Consider the following 18,595-nt stretch of genomic DNA (forward strand, 5'->3'; position numbering starts at 1 on the left):
TGTATCATCCCATTCATAAACCTCTTCAGGCTGCATCCTGACAGTAATATTCTTCCCCTTTGACAGATGGGGAATTGAGGCACAGAGAAACTAGGTGACTTGCCTATGTTCAGAGAGGAAGTCTGTGGTGGAGCAGGGAAGTGATCCCAGGCTTCCTGAGTCCCTGGCTAGTACTCTAACTGCTGAGAAGGATAAATGTGAAACTTCTTTTTGTTCAGTACCCCATGTTAGAACTTGGCTGGTGTGATTTACAAAAAATAGTTGTAATTTACTTATTATTTATAAGTCTTTCCATAGTGCTCAGCACCATATCAAGGGTTCTCAAAAGGCTTTATGATTTGACCTATTATCTAATTTAACCATGTCAATGTCTTTCACTTTTCTAAGTATCTAAACAATAAGTGGAATTAAAATGTTTGCCTGGTTATATTGTGAACTGCTTAAAGTGGTAATATATTATTGTATTTATAGACTTACAGAAAAACATTGTGAATCATGACAACTACCATCACAGCTAGTATTAGTTTTCATTCCTGTACTAGTCTCAGTATAGGCCACATGTTGAACAACCATTTAAAAAAAAAACACACATTTTTCAGAAGCTTCATATTTAAAGCTTATGTTTCCACTTTCATCTATTCCTCCTTTCAAAAGCATTGAATTCAGACCACAAATACCAAAAAACCTCTAAGGATTTTGCCACCAGCTATAAGTTATGCATCTTAAGATTTATTAAAACTTAAAAACATAGTGCATTCTAGTCATATCCTTAGCATGAACAATAAAAAACAAAAAAAAAACCCTTAGTTGAAAAATAGTAAGAAGGATGGAAGTATCTCTGGAGAGCTAAAATGTAGGATTTACTGTCAAGAAGAATTAGCAGGTAGCAAGGTTGTTCTGCTGCAAAATGGCCTTTACCTCTTCTGTAAACAGCTTAGTGAATAGATGTCTGAATCATAGTTCAATGAGTTTTGCAGCATTTGCAAAAGATGGATAGCTATGATTAGTTGATAAAGGAGAAGTAGCTGAACAAGAAATGCCAGTAAGCATATAATTTACTGTTTCCTTAAATTAGGTATGTTGAACAGCAGAATAGCTAACAATGTCGAGTCGTTAAATTGGATAATATTTTTTAAATGCCGACATTTTTTTCAGCCAAAAATACTTCTTGTATCAGCATTTACTTTGTAAATCAGGTTTATGCAACTACTCAGATCTTACATTCATTATATGTTTCAAAAGAAAGAATAGATAACATTTGACCTGGAATTTAGATGTGAATCTCTACTCATCCAATCCATCCTTTCTACAGGTGGTGCAATAAAGTGGGCAGGTGGTAGTGCCAAAGTAACATCTTACTTGCAGAGAGCTAGGTCTTAAGAGGGAGGAAGGGAGCAAAATCCTCCTAAGTCTCAGAGGCGATCTTGAGCTCTCTAATGCCTGAAGGTCTGGGAGGAGAAGGGAAGAGAGGCATAGTGTTTGGTTTGGTTTTATACCGTCTGTCTGGAGTTTACAAATTATTAAGATGGATGAAGGAAACAGTGTTTGAATTGAAGCCTAGAAATAAACTAGAAATAAAAGAAAAAACATGTTTTGCTTAGTCTTGGCTTCCTGTGAAATTTCTCTCCAGCTGCTCAGGCTCTGGCCTTGCCAAAAATTCAACAGATTTTTTTAAATCTGTTCTTCCTGCAGTAGGTAACATGGTGACACTCATCATTACTAATTAAGCCCCCCCTATCCTGCAATCTGATCTGTGCAGGCAGATCCTTACACCTGTGCTGAGTCCATATGAAGCCAGTGAAGCACTACACAAGGGGCTGCTGGCATGGATCTGATGGCAGTATTGGGGCCAAATGTCTGACGTCAATTGGTCTACTTATATGTTTAAGGAGTATTCACAAGGTTTTGTGGGATCAGGCTTTCAGTAACTGATTTATACACCTCCTACATTACAGATTGGAGATACTAAAAATAAAAATGCATTGTTCCCCTTTTTCCACGAATTGTACAATGTATTGGGGAAAGTAATCCCCGGTACCTAAGTGATGGCTGCATACTATACAGTTTCTGAAATGATACAACAAATGAAGTAGATATATAATACAGTATTTCTGATTACAGTAATGTCAGATAAATGTCCTATCGTCACATCATCTCTTATTTTTCTAGAAACAACTTAAAACATGAAATATACATTGATATATCAGCTAGCTGCCTAGATACTAAAGCAATCTATAGGCATGCAGATCTTTAAAATCTACCAAAACCCCCAAACATTTCTTTACAAGCACCAGTAACCAGGAATATTACCTCATCTTGGGACAACGGTCTGAATTTGGTTTGATAGCGACTCAATTCCACATTCAAACGATGGACAGTCATTTTCAAACCATCATTTTCATCTACCAGTTCCTGGGCTTGTTGTCTCAATGAAAGCAATTCTGCAACTTCCTCTACATTTAAAAAAAAAAAAAAAAGCAAATCACAACAGTCTGACAAACACATGACACCTGCACATTAACTTAGCTGTCAAAATTTCTTAATCAGGAATGGAGACATTACAGGATAAATAACTTCTATTGACACATTACTAAACCACACAAAAATTATTAAACTCTGAGTTAGAAAAAACAAACGGAAGATCCATTTCATGTGTTCTGTGGAGTAATAACTAGTTAGTTAAGGGTCACATAAAAACATTATAAATTAAGTTATTTAAACTGTTTGATATTAAAAACTATTATATGTAGGAATATTAAACTATTATTGCATGATAAATGTGTGTTTTGACTTCTGCATTCTATGTAAACAATTCCAAACGATATTTCTGTATCTTGTATGCTAAGATGACATGGATGTTGAACAAAAAAGATATACAGTGCCTGTTTCAAAAAATAGTGGAGGATGGCTTCATTAGTTTCAAGTAATGGAAGTGAATGCCTTCTCTTACCCAAAAGGAGACTTTATTTCAGTGGAGTCCTATGCTCCAAAAAGACTACAAAGAAAATGAAAACATGCTGTTTTTCTACTGATGGAGAACTTCTTTTGTACCACACACTGCAAAATCAGTATTAAAATTTCAATAGATTGTGTTTAAGAAACATGCAAAGCACTGCAGAAGAGTCGAATCTTGCTCCCATCCCACTAAATTGGAATTTTACTCCTGATTGCAATGAGAGTAAAATTGGGCCAAAGTGCTGAATAACCAATACCTGGACTGTCAAGGTGCTGATATGATTTATTTAATTTAAAGTTACAAGGGAGAGGGACTGCTAGTGGAACTAAATTGTAATAGACTTAATTTTACTTAGCAATATATTCTGTTGACCTTTTCCTTCAATGGCCAAAGGCCTGCAAACAGATATAAAGCACTAATACAGCTTTCAATTATCGCAGATTCTCCTTTAGCTCAAGTAGTAGAGCTACCATATTGCTTTGGGATGCAAAGATTCTCAACTATAATGAATTTCTCTCACACTTAAAAACAAAAAAAAACCCCACCATTCAGTGGGGTAAAAAGGTGCAAGGGACTCAAAAAAGACTTTCTTAATGTCTTCTGATGCACTACTAAGGGACTTCCAAGGTGCCACTCCAGCATTAAAGTTCTTGTGGGACTTTGAGACATCAAATTCACCTGCAGCTTTATTAGACTAATTATGACCAAAACTTATTTAGCACTCCATAAGCTATTTAAAGAACAGAGCTGATTATATTGTTACCCTTGGAGAATTTCTGTCTGGATATCTATTTAGGTCACCCCCTTGTGGAGATTCAGTTACTAAGGAGATAGGTTTCAAGTGAGTTAGAAAATAAAGCAAGATATAGTTCTCCTTAAATAAAGAAAAGGTACTCTAAAGTTGTATCCTACCTTCCTTATGTGAACTCTCTACACCTTTTCTAAGTTTTTTATTTTCTTTTTCCAGCGTCTTAAGTTTTAACTGTAGTTCCTTTATTTGTTGTTTTAGTTCCTCAAGTTGTAGGGCTATAGTCTGATTTGCATTGATTAGACACCAATTTTCTTGTTTTAATTCTTGGAACTTCTCTTTAGGTGTATCCATCCGTCCTTGTCTTGCCCGAACAGATACATCTACAGATGACAGAGAAAACATGTTATAGAACACAGTATTCACATGGTATTCAGACTTTTCTACATTATTAGCTCCAAGACAGGGAAAAAGAATATCAATCTTTTCACAAATTACTAGCATTATATTACTGAAAAATAAGTATCTACAGATGGTAGAATAAGAGTACACGAATCCAGGTTAAATTATTTTAAGAAAAGGATCTGTAGGACACAAATCAAATCATCGCACTGATGGGCCTGTGGGGCAAAGAGGAAGAAAAAACTACGGAGTGGGGAACGGAGTTGCATAAAAGGACCATCACCTCTGCTCCAGTGCTTCCAGTTACCATTGACCCCACTGAAGATCTCCCTCCCACAGAGAGCAGCAAGAGTAGTACAAGGCTTCCCTTCCCTCCACCCCTTGCTGGGGTAAGCAGGCCAAACCTGCTGCACTCTTCTCCTCCTGCCACACACAGAGTCTTCTGTTGGGATGGTGTTGGAGGCTCTCTCCCCTGTCCCGGCAAACAGTTGGTCTTTGAGTTAACACATTCTTGGAAAGCATGAGGTCGTTCACACCTTGCAGAGCTACAGTTTCAGGCTGTCTGCAGAATCAGGCAGACATCACTGCATGAGTTATACTTTGATCATGTTTTCAAACTTTTCTTTGTATCCATGTGAGTTAGAAAACTTGCTTTTTTTAAAATGAAAGTTGAGATTCTATCCTCATCAATGGACTCTAGGAGTTGGAGCCCTAGCTATAAGAGGCTGTGGCCTATAGTGCCTATGCCTGAATCCAGCTCTGCTTAGGCCAATTGTAGAAGGGGGCTGCAGGAGTATATATCCACTCCAAGAGCTGCTTGGGAAACCTGGAGTTAGTTATACTTATCTATATCTGTTTTGATAACAGATAGCTATAATATAGTGGTCTCCAAACTTTTTACTCAAGATCACTTTTAGAATATAAATGCAATCCAGGATCTACCCCACTCGCTCTCCCCAACCTTCACTCACTTTCATCAGGCTGGGGCAGAGGTTTGGGAGGGGGTGCGGGCTCTAGGCTGGGATCGAGGGGTTCAGAGTGCGGGAGAGGGCTCCAGGCTAAGCCTGGGGCAGAGGGTTGGGGTGCAGGGGGGGTGAGGGGTGCAAGCTCTGGGAGGGAGTTTAGGTGCAGGAGGGGGCCTCAGGCTGAGGCAGAGTGTTGGGGTGCAGGAGGGGGTATGGGGTGCTGGCTCTGGGAGGCAGTTTGGGTGCACAAGGATGCTCCAGGCTGCAGCAGAGTGTTGGGGTGCAGGAGGAGGTACATGGTGCTGGCTCTGGGAAGGGGTCAGGGCTGGGGTACAGGAGGGGGTTCAGGGTGCAGGAGGGAGTATGGGGTGCTAGCTCCAGGAGGAGGCTCAGGGCTGGGGGTTGGGGTGCAGACTCCCGCCACATGGCACTTACCTCGAGCAGCTCCTAGTCGGCAGTGCAATGGGGCTAAGGCAGGCTCCCTGCCTGCCCCAGCCCCACACCACTCTCGGAAGTAGGCAATGTGCTCCTGCGGCCCCGGGGGAGGGGGGGCGGGGGCACGTGGCTCCGTGCGCTGCCCCTCTCTACAGGCACCACCCCCACAGCTCCCATTGGCTACAGTTCCCAGTTCCTGGCCAATGGGAGCTGTAGGGGGTGGTGCTTGCAGGCAGGAGCATCGCGCAGAGACCCCTGCTCCTCCCACCCCCCCAGGGGTCACAGGGGTGTGCTGGCCACTTCTGGGAGTGGCGTGGGGCCGGGGCAGGCAGGGAGCCTGCCTTAGCAGCAGCCCCACTGCGCCGCCAGACTTTAAGTGCCCGGAGGTTGCCGTCAATTGTGAGAGTCTCCAGGATCAACCAGTCGATTGCGATCTATGGTTGGGTGACCACTGTTGTAATAAAACACAAGAGGCTTGTTTATACTACAGCCAGTTTATCTGGTATTGGGTGTGTTGGGAGTTGTTAACCTTCTCATATGGCATATGCAAGTGTGAGGGCATAGAAGCTTTTTATATAGGAAAAACCTTTCAAAGGAAACAAAAGAAAAATAATAAATTTGAACATGTGTAAATATACCACAGACATTATACACCTCCTTAGGAGATCCAGGGAGCTGTGCCTGGAATTGCTGGTTAGATGCAACAATCCATAGACTCTGCAATAGCAGAAGGCAATGCCATGTGTGGATGTACTGCATTACTGTAATTTACATCACTTCAATCACATTGGTGCAAGTAGCACTGGTAAAATTCTCTAGTGTACACAAAATTTAGGTGACTAGAGAGAAGGGGAAGGATAAATGTTACAGTATTGCCTTTCATTCAGATCTCCTAGAGCATGTCACAAAGATGAAGATTCCCAAGACTCATGAGGTAAATAACGATGCTTAGGTATTAGAAATTTCTTTAATTCCAAGTTCCTTTCTCCATATTTCTCTATTGGCTTTATATTCTGTTAACAGCTATTTCTGTTCCTGACCTCCCACTGGGAAGTCTGGCAAATATCATGCTTTATACCTGACACCTACAATGACTCTTTAATTTATTAGAGCGATAATGGGGGTGAGGTAACATATTTTATTGGACTAACTTCTGCTGGTGAGATAGACAAGCTTTCGAGCTACACAGAGCTTTTCTTTATGTTTGAGAAAGGTATTAAGAGTGTCACACCTAAATACAAGATCAAACGGATCGTTTAGCATAAGTAGTTAACACAGAATTTAAGACACCATTCAAGCTGAAGTGGCATGGTAACGCCTTTGGAGTCATAGGCCAAAAGGGGGGATTACTGGGTTACAGATTATTGTAATAAACCATAAATATAGTGTCTTTATTAATACATGATTTTTTAGTGCCTAGCAAAGTTTTGAATTCAAGCTCCTAGTCTCATCTTTTGAAAGTGTCATGCAGGTTTCCTTTGAGGATGAGGACTGATGGATCAGATATAGAGTGATCACTCTTTCAAGCTACACAGAGCTTTTCACAATTTGTCTCTCTCACCAACAGAAGTTTGTCCAAAAAGAGGTATTATGTCACCCACCTTGTCTCTCTCCTACCTGGGACCGACATGGCTACAACACTAACCTTTAATTTATTAGCAGACATGCTATGAAAAGAAATCATCTTCAGTGCCTATGATCTTTACCTAAATTAATCATATTTAGCCAAAATTCATTCACATTATTCATATTTGGAAAATAAAAACAAATATAAATAATTCACATGAAGAAAAAGCCTGGAGTTACTGCTTTTGTATGTCACTGAGTATTCTATCTCTTGTACCTCAAATATATAACTTTTGCTTTTTGTGTAACAGCAGAAAAAAATGTATTAATGTACTTTATTCTAAACCCCTCACTTTAGGGATTATGTTCAACACAGAGTAGTACCTGGGGATGGTGGAGGCTTTCCGCTTAGTGGATTTTCAACTGCCAGTTTTTGCTCCTAGCAAATAAACAAAATAATGTGAGATAATTTGCTGTAACAGTCATCCTTTTCTATTTTAACAACCTCACCATCAATACAGAAATTACATTATTTACCAAACATTTAAGATCCAAGTTTTATCATTATAATTTTGTAGCCCTTAGTCTCTTTGTATGTAATGAATATTTTGTCATATTAAACCAATGACAAAAGAAACCATAAGTATAAGGGAGAAGTGTGGTCTTTTAGATAGAGACAGCCTCTGTCACTGCCTCCATTACCTCTGCTGCAAGTCAGTTTAATACCTCTGTGCATCAGTCTGCCTATTTGTAAAACTAAGTATTAGCAGAAAGAACGAGGAGTACTTGTGACATCTTAGAGACTAACAAATTTATTTGAGCATAAGCTTTTGTGGGCTGAAGGCCACTTCATCAGACGCGTGTAGTGGAAAATACAGCAGGAAGATAAACAGATAGATCTATACAGAGAACATGAAAAAATGAGGGTTCCCATACCAGCTCTAATGAGACCAAACAAATAAGGTGGGCTATTATCAGCAGGAGAGAAAAAACTTCTGTAGTGATAATTAAGATGGCCCATTTCAAACAGTTGACAAGAAGGTGTAAGTAACAGTATGGGGGAAAATTAGCATGGGGAAATAATTTTTAGTTAGTGTAATGACTCATCCACTCCCAGTCTTTATTCAAGCCTGATTTAATGGTGTCCAGTTTGCAGATTAATTCCAGTTCTGCTGTTTCTCGTTGGAGTCTGGTTTTGAAGGTTTTCTTGTTGAATAATTGCGAGGTCTGTAATCGAGTGTCCAGGGAGGTTGAAGTGTTCTCTAACCGGTTTTTGAATGTTATAATTCTTGACATCTGATTTGTGTCCATTTATTCTTTTGCATAGAGACTGTCCAGTCTGGCCAATGTACATGGCAGAGAGGCATCGCTGGCACATGATGGCATATATCACATTGGTAGATGTGCAGGTGAACGAACCTCTGATACTGTGACTGATGCGATTAGGCCCTATGATGGTGTCCCCGGAATAGATATGTGGACAGCATTGGCAATGGGCTTTGCTGCAAGGATAGGTTCCTGGGTTAGTATTTTTGTTGCGTGGTGAGTGGTTGTTGGTGAATATTTGCTTCAGGTTGGGGGGCTGTCTGTAAGCGAGGACTGGCCTGTCCCAAGATCTATGAGAGTGAGGGATCGTCCTTCAGGATAGGTTGTAGATCCTTGATGATGCGCTGGGGAGGTTTTATTTGGGGGCTGGAGGTGAAGGCTAGTGGTGTTCTGTTACTTTCTTTGTTGGGCCTGTCCTGTAACAGGTGACTTCTGGGTACTCTTCTGGCTCTGTCAATCTGTTTCTTCACTTCGGCAGCTGGGTACTGTAGTTTTAAGAACGCTTGATAGAGATCTTGTAGGTGTTTGTCTCTGTCTGAGGGGTTGGAGCAAACGCGGTTGTATCGTAGATCTTGGCTGTAGACAACGGATCGTGTGGTGTGGTCTGGATCAAAGCTGGAGGCATGTAGGTAAGTATAGCTGTCAGTAGGTTTCCGGTATAGGGTGGTGTTTATGTGACCATTGCTTATTAGCACTGTAGTGTCCAGGAAGTGGATCTCTTGTGTAGACTGGTCCAGGCTGAGGCTGATGGTGGGATGGAAATTGTTGAAATCATGGTGGAATTCCTCAAGGGCTTTTTTTTTTGAACTCTGTGAGAGTTCCCACCTCCTTCATAATACCTCACAAAGTAGTAAGCAGCCACCTGTTTCACTCATTTCTGGCCACCCACAGATCTTTCCAACTGTGTAAATTGCATTATAGTCAATTTGCTAAGGCAATCAGAAATGAAAACTGCTTCCAAACTAGGGATATTTTTCAGATGAAAAGGAAGATTAAATATGTTAAACTTTTTAATTGTTGACAGAGAATAATGGTTTCTTTACTCATTTAAATATCAGTATAATACTTAAAAGTGTATAAATGAAAGTGCAGTGTCAGGGCATACAGTTGTTGGATTTTTTTGTCCTATGGCAGACAACATCTAGAGTCTTCTGGTGGCTACTACAAATAGGTTTGAGTGTACTCTGAGTGGAGAACTCCTATACAGGGAAGAGAAGGAAGCTAAAAAAATCTGAATTTGCTTCCCTTACTCAACAAAGTGCTGGTGAAGGTACAAGAGCCTCCCTAAGTCGTGCTGTGATCCTGTGAAGCAAAGCAGAGTAGGGCTGGATCATGAGACTGCCTGTAGATTCTGCAGGAATAACAGTTACTTACCTTACAGTAGCGGTGTTTCTTCTGGATTTGTTGTCCATATATATTTCACTGCTGGGTGTGCATGCACCCAATGCACTTGAGTTTGGATTCTTTTGGCCAGCAGTCTTTTGGGGGCTGACCTGAGAGTCCTCATGCCTCCTATTAAGGACATAAAGAAAGGGGCAATCCCAACAGCCTCTCAGTTCCTTTGCCAATACAGAATCAAGGTGTTATCAGACTTCATACTAGCAGAGAAGAGAGATGGGTCGTGGAATATACATGGACAATACATGTTAAAGAATCACACCTACTGCAAGTAAGTAAACATTTCCTTTTCTTTCAGTGCTTGTCCTTATATATTCCACAGTTGGTAACTCAGAAGCAGTGACCTAGATCACTTAAGGTGAGTGCTAGGAGTCTTCCTAAATAGCAGTTGTAAGACTGCTCCACTAAAATTAGCATCAGAGCCTGATACCTCCACTACAGGATAATGCTCAGTGAAGATATGTACTGCACTGCAAGTAGCTGCCCTACCTATCTCCAATATGGGAGCGTTCCTCACAGGAGGGTGCTCCAGTAGTAGTGCTCACTCTATCGTGCCCCAGTAGGGTGAGCTGTTAGTCTCCTAGATGGATCTATCTTGCTAATTCATAATACAGCTAGATACAAGCAGAAACCCAGTCAGAAACTGTGTTGAAATGACCTGTCTTTTAGCCCTGTATCCATAAACTATGAATAATCTTGCGGATAGTCTCAGTGACTTAGTTCTATCTATATAGAAAGCAAGGGCTCTAAGACCATCTAGGGTGAAAAGCTACACCTCACCTTTTATCTGAATGTAGTTTTAAGGGAAAAATAGGTAGATGGATGACTAGATTCAAGTTACAGTCAGGAATCACTGCAGTTGATGTTTCAATGACACCCTCTCTTTATGAAAAATTGTATATGTGGTGTGACCCTATGCCCCATATTCTTCAGAGATATTCTGATATGAATATGGCATAACTAAGATGTGTTCTGTGCAAGGTTGGTCATGTGCGGTACAACTAGAAAGATTATGATTTACTGAATATGATTATCCTATTTGTATAAAAGTATAATTTCTGTATCTGAAGTTAGGAATATGGACTATGTTTCAATTACAAAAATATCTGCACCTGGGGAATGCCCACCAGACAAAATGCAATCAGTCTGGCTGGTTAGTCAATGGGCCATTAGGGAGAACAATAGGACTTTGAAGGTGCTAATCTCCCACCTTCCTGAGAAGCTTCCTGGGATACTGCTTTGTCACTGAAGGATCATGCGATCGCCCAGGTGTTCTTGGCCCCCCCTCCCGCCTGGAGGCGCTCGCAGCAGCTATGCGTACTAGGCCCAAGTGTCCTTGGCCCCCCCAGCCTGGAGGCACACACAGCAGTTATGCTGAGAATCTGCAACAATATGTTGCAGAGTCAGACTGCCTGAAACTAAACAAGGCCACACAGGGCAGATATGGAAGAACAATGCTGAATAAAGCAGCTTTATGTATAGTTTAATAAATGATACAGAGAACCAGGGAACTGGATTGGCTGGCTATATGGATACTTGGGGCAGCTTGCTATTGGATAAGTATGCTGGGAAAAAGGATGTATAAAAGCCTGTGTAACTTCCTGCTCTGTGTACAGGATTTGAGATTCAAATCTCCCTGTACCTATTTGAAGCTTCAAATAAACTTTTCTGCTTCTCCACCCCGTTGTGATTATTGGGTGTAGCACACCGGGTAACAAACCAACTTCAGCTGTTGTTTAGCCTTTTGGCACTGGGTGCCGGCAACAATGTCACCTGGTACTGGATCCCATCTTGGCCCACTAGTATTTTTCCACTAATAGGTGGTGGGGACCAAACTGGGAAACAAAGGATTCCCGCCATATGTAAATTCTATTTAAGGCAGGGAAGTGAGTTAATCAGAGCTCATTCTTCACTGAATCCCTGCCCAGGATGACTGCTGAGAACATCTGAAAAACAAGGGCAGGGGGAGATGAGAGAAGAGCTGAGCCCGGGCTGGAAAAGGTGTCTGGCCTGTGAAAGAAATGCCAGTTTTCTGTGCAGCGCAAGACAATACAATCCTGGGTTTATAGGGTGTGTCCCTACCTGTGTGTGTGCTACACAAGGCTTGAGGGCCTGGCACAGCAGGACAGGATGAGGGAGCCCAGACTGGTGGAACAGGCGGGCTCGCTGGGACTCCAGTACATCAGGTGGCACCCTGGAGTGGGAGGTAACCCATCACACGGGGGGTCCTGCCATGACTGCCTGTATCTCCTCTATCTTTCTGGTCAATGTTACTGCTACCAGAAAGCTGTTTTAATGGAAAGGTAAAACAGGGAACATGTTGCCAATGGGTCTACAGGTGAGCCTATTAACCCCATTTGTACAATATTTAGATCCCAAGGAGGGTGAGCCTCAATGACTAGGGGACTGTCATAAATATAAAGGGAAGGGTAAACACCTTTAAATCCCTCCTGGCCAGAGGAAAAACTCTTTCACCTGTAAAGGGTTAAGAAGCTAGGATAACCTCGCTGGCACCTGACCAAAATGACCAATGAGGAGACAAGATAACTTCAAAGCTGGAGTGGGGGGAGAAAAAGGTTCTCTCTGTCTGTGTGATGCTTTTGCCAGGAACAGAAAAGGAATGGAGTCTTAGAACTTAGTAAGTAATCTAGCTAGATATGCATTAGATTCTGTTTTGTTTCAATGGCTGATAAAATAAGTTGTGCTGAATGGAATGTATATTCCTGTTTTTATATCCTTTTGTAACTTAAGGTTTTGCCTAGAGGGATTCTCTATGTTTTGAATCTGATTGCCCTGTAAGGTATTTACCATCCTGATTTTACAGAGGTGATTCTTTTACTTTTTCTTCAATTAAAATTCTTCTTTCAAGAATCTGATTGCTTTTTCATTGTTAAGATCCAAGGGTTTGGGTCTGTGTTCACTTATGCAAATTGGTGAGGATTTTTATCAAGCCTTCCCCAGGAAAGGGCGTGTAGGATTTGGGAGGATTTGGGGGGAAAAGACGTTTCCAAGCGGGCTCTTTCCCTGTTATATATTTGTTAGACGCTTGGTGGTGGCAGCAATAAAGTCCAAGGGCAAAAGGTAAAATAGTTTGTACCTGGGGGAAGTTTTAACCTAAGCTGGTAAAAATAAGCTTAGGGGGTTTTTCATGCAGGTCCCCACATCTGTACCCTAGAGTTCAGAGTGGGGAAGGAACCTTGACAGGGACATACCCACATAAAGCCTTTCAAACATCTAGCCAGCGTAGGGTGTGAAAATATGAAATACCCCTGAATTGGAGAGTGAAAAACTGCTGCTAGTGAGATGGCTGCTAGGTGATCCTCAGGGAATTCACAGACAGTCCAGAGTTCTTTAAAGAGAGAAGGTAGTCCAGTATGTTTGGTATCTGTGACAAGGATGGGGATACTGCCGTTATTGCACCTGGACAGTGAATTTCTTCCATTTAGCTGCATAAGCACACCTCGTTGAGTCTTCTGTTATGGATTAGGATACTTTGTACTTCAGATGAACTGTATCTTTCCACAGAGATCAGCCAGACAGCATCCATACTGTGAGGTACAGAGTAGGTAGAATGGGATGGAAGATTTGACTGCATCTCTGCAATATTGTGTCTGCCTGAAGAGGCAACCGTATCAGAATTTGGATGGGGAGATTGTTTAGGTCCCAGTACCAGAATTGTCAGCCATGCTGGAGCTACCATGATCATTTTGGCTGAGTCCTGCCTAGGCTTTCTGAGAACCCTCAGGATTAATGGAACGGGAGGATAAGTGTACATCAGACCTGTGAAAGATATGGCAATTTCTTGAAAGACCTTATTGTATTAAGTTTGTTTTATTGTGGGACAGGATTGTACGTAACCTCTTTAAGGGGGAAAATGTGAAGAGATGTAGAACCTGGGAGTTCAAAAGACTATACTGAAAACGTACCACACAGGTATGAACTTTTGGGACAATTATGTGGATTTCCTAAGGAATCCCTAGGGAAAAGTTAATGCAAATTCCCCAACCACGGTTATGCAAAAACCCAGCCTTTTGTAACTACGCCCTGAAGAGAACACCATTGTCTGGTGATTACCTAATATAAAAGGCCAAGATCAAAGACCTGAGCTACATAGAGAAACGGCCGATCAGGCCAATTGTTGTTCTGGTTCTAAGACAGATGAACCTGTAACCCTGGGAAAACCTAGCTGTCGGTTTTGAAGGACTGGCACCTACCAGAACTTGAGGTTGGGATGACCTCAGGTAAGCTTTTTAGGTTGTTTTACTGTTTTCAACATATTTTCTCTGTAATGCATTTACCTTAAGAATAAATGTGCTTGCTTAGAAGGAGCTGTATGGTAACTTACAACTGCAGGCAATATAATGGTCATAGCTTCCTCAGAGAGAAAGCAAAGCACAGGTACTGGCTTTTTAGGCAGTCTGCTTGCTCGGGCTATCACATTGTAAGGCATGGATCTGTGCAGCCTTAACACTCCTGGTCAGGAAGGAGTGAGACACAAGTCTCTGCCCATGAGAGCCAATGCCTAAAATGCGTGCCCTTGGTGGATCACAAGGGGGAATATCGGTACAGTTGCCCTGAAACTGTGACAAAGTCCAGGGGCCATGTTATCACGAATGCATCAGATAGGAATCCCTAATTATTTCCTCTCTGGAGGAGAGCTTTTTATGTTTCTTGTTTTCTTTGTTGGCAAAGAGGTATATGGTGTGATAACCCCACTTTAGAAATGTCTTGGATTATGTTGTTACTGACCTCTTGTGGTCACTTGAAAATTGTGTGCTGAGGTGATCTGTCATTATGTTCTGTAATCCTGACAAATGTACTGCTATGGTGGATACAAAAGTTCTATAGATATACAGCTGCCTGATATAGAGGAATGAATCTTGCTCCCCTTTGCTTGTTATATAAAACATGGAATGTCCATCATGATTTGAATTATCAGTCCTTTCAGAAGCAGGAAGAAAGCTGTGCATGCCCAATAAATGGCTTTTAGCTCAAAGACATTTATGTGGAGTCATGTTTCCCCAGAAGTCCAAGTATACTGTGTTTGAAGATTGCCCAAATGGGTTTCTTATCCTAGTGTGGAGACATCTATCACTAACATCTTTTGGGAGGGCTCCAGCACCCTTGGTCTGGAACTGAATGGAACAGCCAAGATTTCCAGAACTCAGTAGGCTTTAATGACAGTGTTCCACACCCCACAATGAAACAAGTAACTCCCATATGGAGGGGATATAATTGGAAGATCAAAAAGAATTTGTATACCACTCCCAAACAAGAAGTCAAATCTGCTGCCTGGATCATGAGAGAGACTAATAAGCAGATATTGTGGTGGATCCAGATTACTTCCTTCTCAGAAATTTTTGACACTTTCTAGGTGCCTATATTGGGAGTAAATGCTGTGGCTGAGGATTGATGTACTTTTGCAAGTCCTTCAGTGTAAGGCCTCAACTGTTTTAGCACTGAAGAGTGCTAAATGCAAGAGCCTCAATTGCTACTTGAAATTCTTTGAGGATCTCTTCGTAACACTTGAGATCGCCCTCTGAAGCACAAAGCACTGCTTGGAGGCATGTGCATGTTGCAAGCTGACCTTCAGTGAAGAGCAACTTAAAATCTTCCTTATTGTCTTGACGAAGGCTTTTGGCAAATTTAACCATTGAATCCCACTTCAGTTAATCATATTTAACCAAAAGGTCTTGGTAGTTGGTGATTCTCATTTGGAAGCATGATGTGAAGTAATTTTTCCATCAGAATAAATTGTTTTAGGGGGCTTTCCTTGTCTTTTGGTGTTATTTCAATGTGATCTCTCATTTGATGCAGTATTGAACCTGGTGTGGGATATGCCCAAAATCCTAGGAAGAAACCTGGTAGTGATGGTCTGCTCTCATCAATATTGGTACCAGAGAGACAGCTGTCTGCTAGAGCAATTTAGCTGGCTCTGAAAGTCCCTAACTGATGGGTATTGCAAGATGTCCAGGTACCGAGGTGTGCAAGATGAGCAGAAGCTTGTGTGATTTTTTTTTCCTGAACTACCTCAACTGGAAGCTCCAGCATGTTAGCCATTCTGATTAACAAGTCTTGGAACATCTTGTCATCTGTTGAGGCTATACTCATTGACAAAGATAACTCAACAAGTACAGCCTCATCCAGGAATGATGGGGACATATGAGCTGGTGAAAGATGGTCCTCTGACTAAGACTCTCTTCATCTGAACCATTAGCCTGTTCAGTTGATGCAGGAACAGACTGAGCTGGCTGTAAAGCCGCCTTGTGCAGTGGAGAAAGGGAACTAGTCCTGATTTGAGAAGCAGACACTGGTCTTCTAGCATAGTGAATCCTTCACAGAGCCCAATAAGTCCAAGGCTATTGATAGGTAGTAAGGGCTACGGCCAAGGGCAATGATACCAGCATGTACTTTGAGCCTCTTTGAGCTTCAATGCCTAGAGTAATAAAATTCATCCCATCATTCCCTCTCAGGTGTAAATTGCCCTGAATATCTGGATCTTAGGGAACAAACCAGAGAAGACTCTCTAATGCCCTCAGTACCTGAGGAGAATGAATAGTCCTCCCTATGAGGAGAGGCTGTATCAGCTGGTGTGCTGAAAGCACTTTCAGATGATGCTCTGGTCAGTACCATTGATGTCCTCATTTCTCATACTGGAGCAGCAGTCGATGCCAAAGGAGGAAGCTTCAGCACTGCAACAGTGGGGATCCCAGTACCAAAACGACCAGTAAGTCTTTTGAGGCTATATATAATTTTGGTACCAAATCTGTTGCACCAAACATGAAGACAGGTGAGTAGATGGCGTCAGTACCAGAGACATGGTACCAGGGGCCTCAGGACCTGGAGGATGATACTGGGCAATGTAAGTGGTATCAAGGGAGCTGGTCTTGAGGCACGGTGACTCGTGCCTTACCAGGGGCCAGAGCAACCCTTCTGGGGCTTTGTGCTACCTTTTCCCCTGAGGTTCAAGAGGATTTATGGCTCCCTGAGGAAGGACCTGGTGAAGAAGAGTAAGATCTATTTTTTGTGTGGTCTTGGTACTCCTTTCTCCTCTAAACCCTTGAGATTTTACCAGACAAGGAGAATGGCTTTTTAGAAGCATTTACTTTGACTTCACAAATTAAGGACACAATGGGAGTACTTTTAAATGACGAGTGCTCAGAAGCTGCTGCCTATCGGGAAGAGGTCGCAAGTGGCCAGGCCTAGTGGTTGGAATCCAAATGCCACAGCCCAAGGTCAAAGTAGAGTCAGAGCCAGGAATCGGAGCTGGAGGTCAGAACCAAAGTCCAGAGTTCAAATGCCAGAGCCAAGAGTTGAGACAGAACTAGGGCTGAGGGTCAGAACCAGATTAGCTGGAGTCAGGGACGGCAGGAGCAGGGTGGGTTCCAAGGCAGTGACAAGACTGGAACAAGGCTGGGTGCTGGGCAGGTGACAGTCTATACCATTAAGTTCACAACTTTTACAAGACTATGATAAATTTTGTACAAAGTATGCCTTCTGAGGCATCATTTAAAAATTCATCATCCGCTGCATGTTATTGTCCTGGTTAAACGTGTATCAATATTGTATGTAAAGTTATAAGTTTCTACTGTATAACATTGCTGTAACACATTCCAGAGTTCAAAAGGCAGGCCCAAACCAATTCTTTAAAGACAAAGACTGGCACCCCCAGACAGGTATCAACAAAGTCAAGTGGGCTATCACTTAGTTATGCAACAATTCTCTGGTGGGGGAAGGCATGAACAAGAAATTTGAATTTCCTCAGAATAATGGTTCGAACCTCACATCCACAAGGCACTGTTTGTCACCAGGACTCAGCTAGGATGTTTGTAGCACAACAAACTGAATTATAAAGAGGGGAGAAAAATGCTTGACCTCTCTCCTCCATCTCTGCTCGTGACATCAACGACGCTCAAAGAACTGAACTTGGGGGAGGGGGAGTCCTGGCTGGGAGGCTTTTCAGCCAGTAAAGACTGTTGTAAGCTTATGGTAAGAGAAATCTTTTTGTTTTTAAATGTACTTAGCTTGTTAAGTTAGGCATTTAGCTCACATTTTATCTTTTATTTCTGTTGTAACCAATCCTGACTTTTGTATTTCATTACTTGTAGTCACTTAAAATCTTTCTTTTCTTTCTGTACTTAATAAATGTGTTTCACTGTTTTATCAAACCAGTGTGTTCAGATTGGGAAACTCAATTTGGGATAACAGCTGGTGCATATCATTTTCTGTTGATGACATGATGGACTTTATATGAGCTTGCATTGTTCAGTAAGGTGCCGGACAACACAAGATGCACATTTCTGGTGGAAAATCTGAGACTAGAGAATCTGCTGCTGTTCTTCTGCAGTGTAATTCATGAGTGGCTAGCCAGTAACACTTAATACTGTGCAGCTGGGAGCTAGTTACACGCTGGAGGCTGTGTGTTAACTGGCCAGGGGTGACTGTTCACCAATAAAGCAGTGTAAAATATATCCCAGGTTGGAGAACTCAGGAGATGCAGCTATTCAGCAGTCCAGATTGTACCCTGGGGAATGTCACTGCAGGTCTAGGCTGAAGTGAGGTTGGGAGCATGGCAAGGTCTAGGCTCAAGAAGTGGAGGAGCAGAGCAGGAGCAGGTCTTGGAATGAGGTAAGCAGAGGGAGGCAGAGAATCCACAGACATGTGCGTTCAACAGCCAGAGAACTGCTGCTGGCTTAAGAACCGGCTTGCTAGGTTCCTCAGTCAATCAAGCAGGAATGTCCATCAGGCAGCCTGGCTGACCTGGTAGACTGACGGAAGACACTGCTGCAGGACCTTACT

The 18,595-nt window shown here is 42.1% G+C and overlaps 1 protein-coding gene across 2 annotated transcripts in view; it reads right to left on the bottom strand.

Moving 5' to 3' along the window:
- Window positions 1–18,595, bottom strand: part of CEP89 (centrosomal protein 89) — a 137,026-nt gene that overhangs the window by 98,513 nt on the left and 19,918 nt on the right. For both annotated transcript variants that reach the window (XM_077830940.1, XM_077830941.1), the window contains 3 exons: window positions 7,457–7,511; window positions 3,869–4,087; window positions 2,311–2,453 (listed from right to left, as the gene is read on the bottom strand). In XM_077830940.1, coding sequence (XP_077687066.1) covers window positions 2,311–2,453; window positions 3,869–4,087; window positions 7,457–7,511 — 417 coding nt within the window. The remainder of the gene's footprint in view (window positions 1–2,310; window positions 2,454–3,868; window positions 4,088–7,456; window positions 7,512–18,595) is intronic.

The sequence above is a fragment of the Eretmochelys imbricata genome, chromosome 12 (genome assembly GCF_965152235.1).
Source record: "Eretmochelys imbricata isolate rEreImb1 chromosome 12, rEreImb1.hap1, whole genome shotgun sequence".
Lineage (NCBI taxonomy): Eukaryota > Metazoa > Chordata > Testudines > Cheloniidae > Eretmochelys > Eretmochelys imbricata.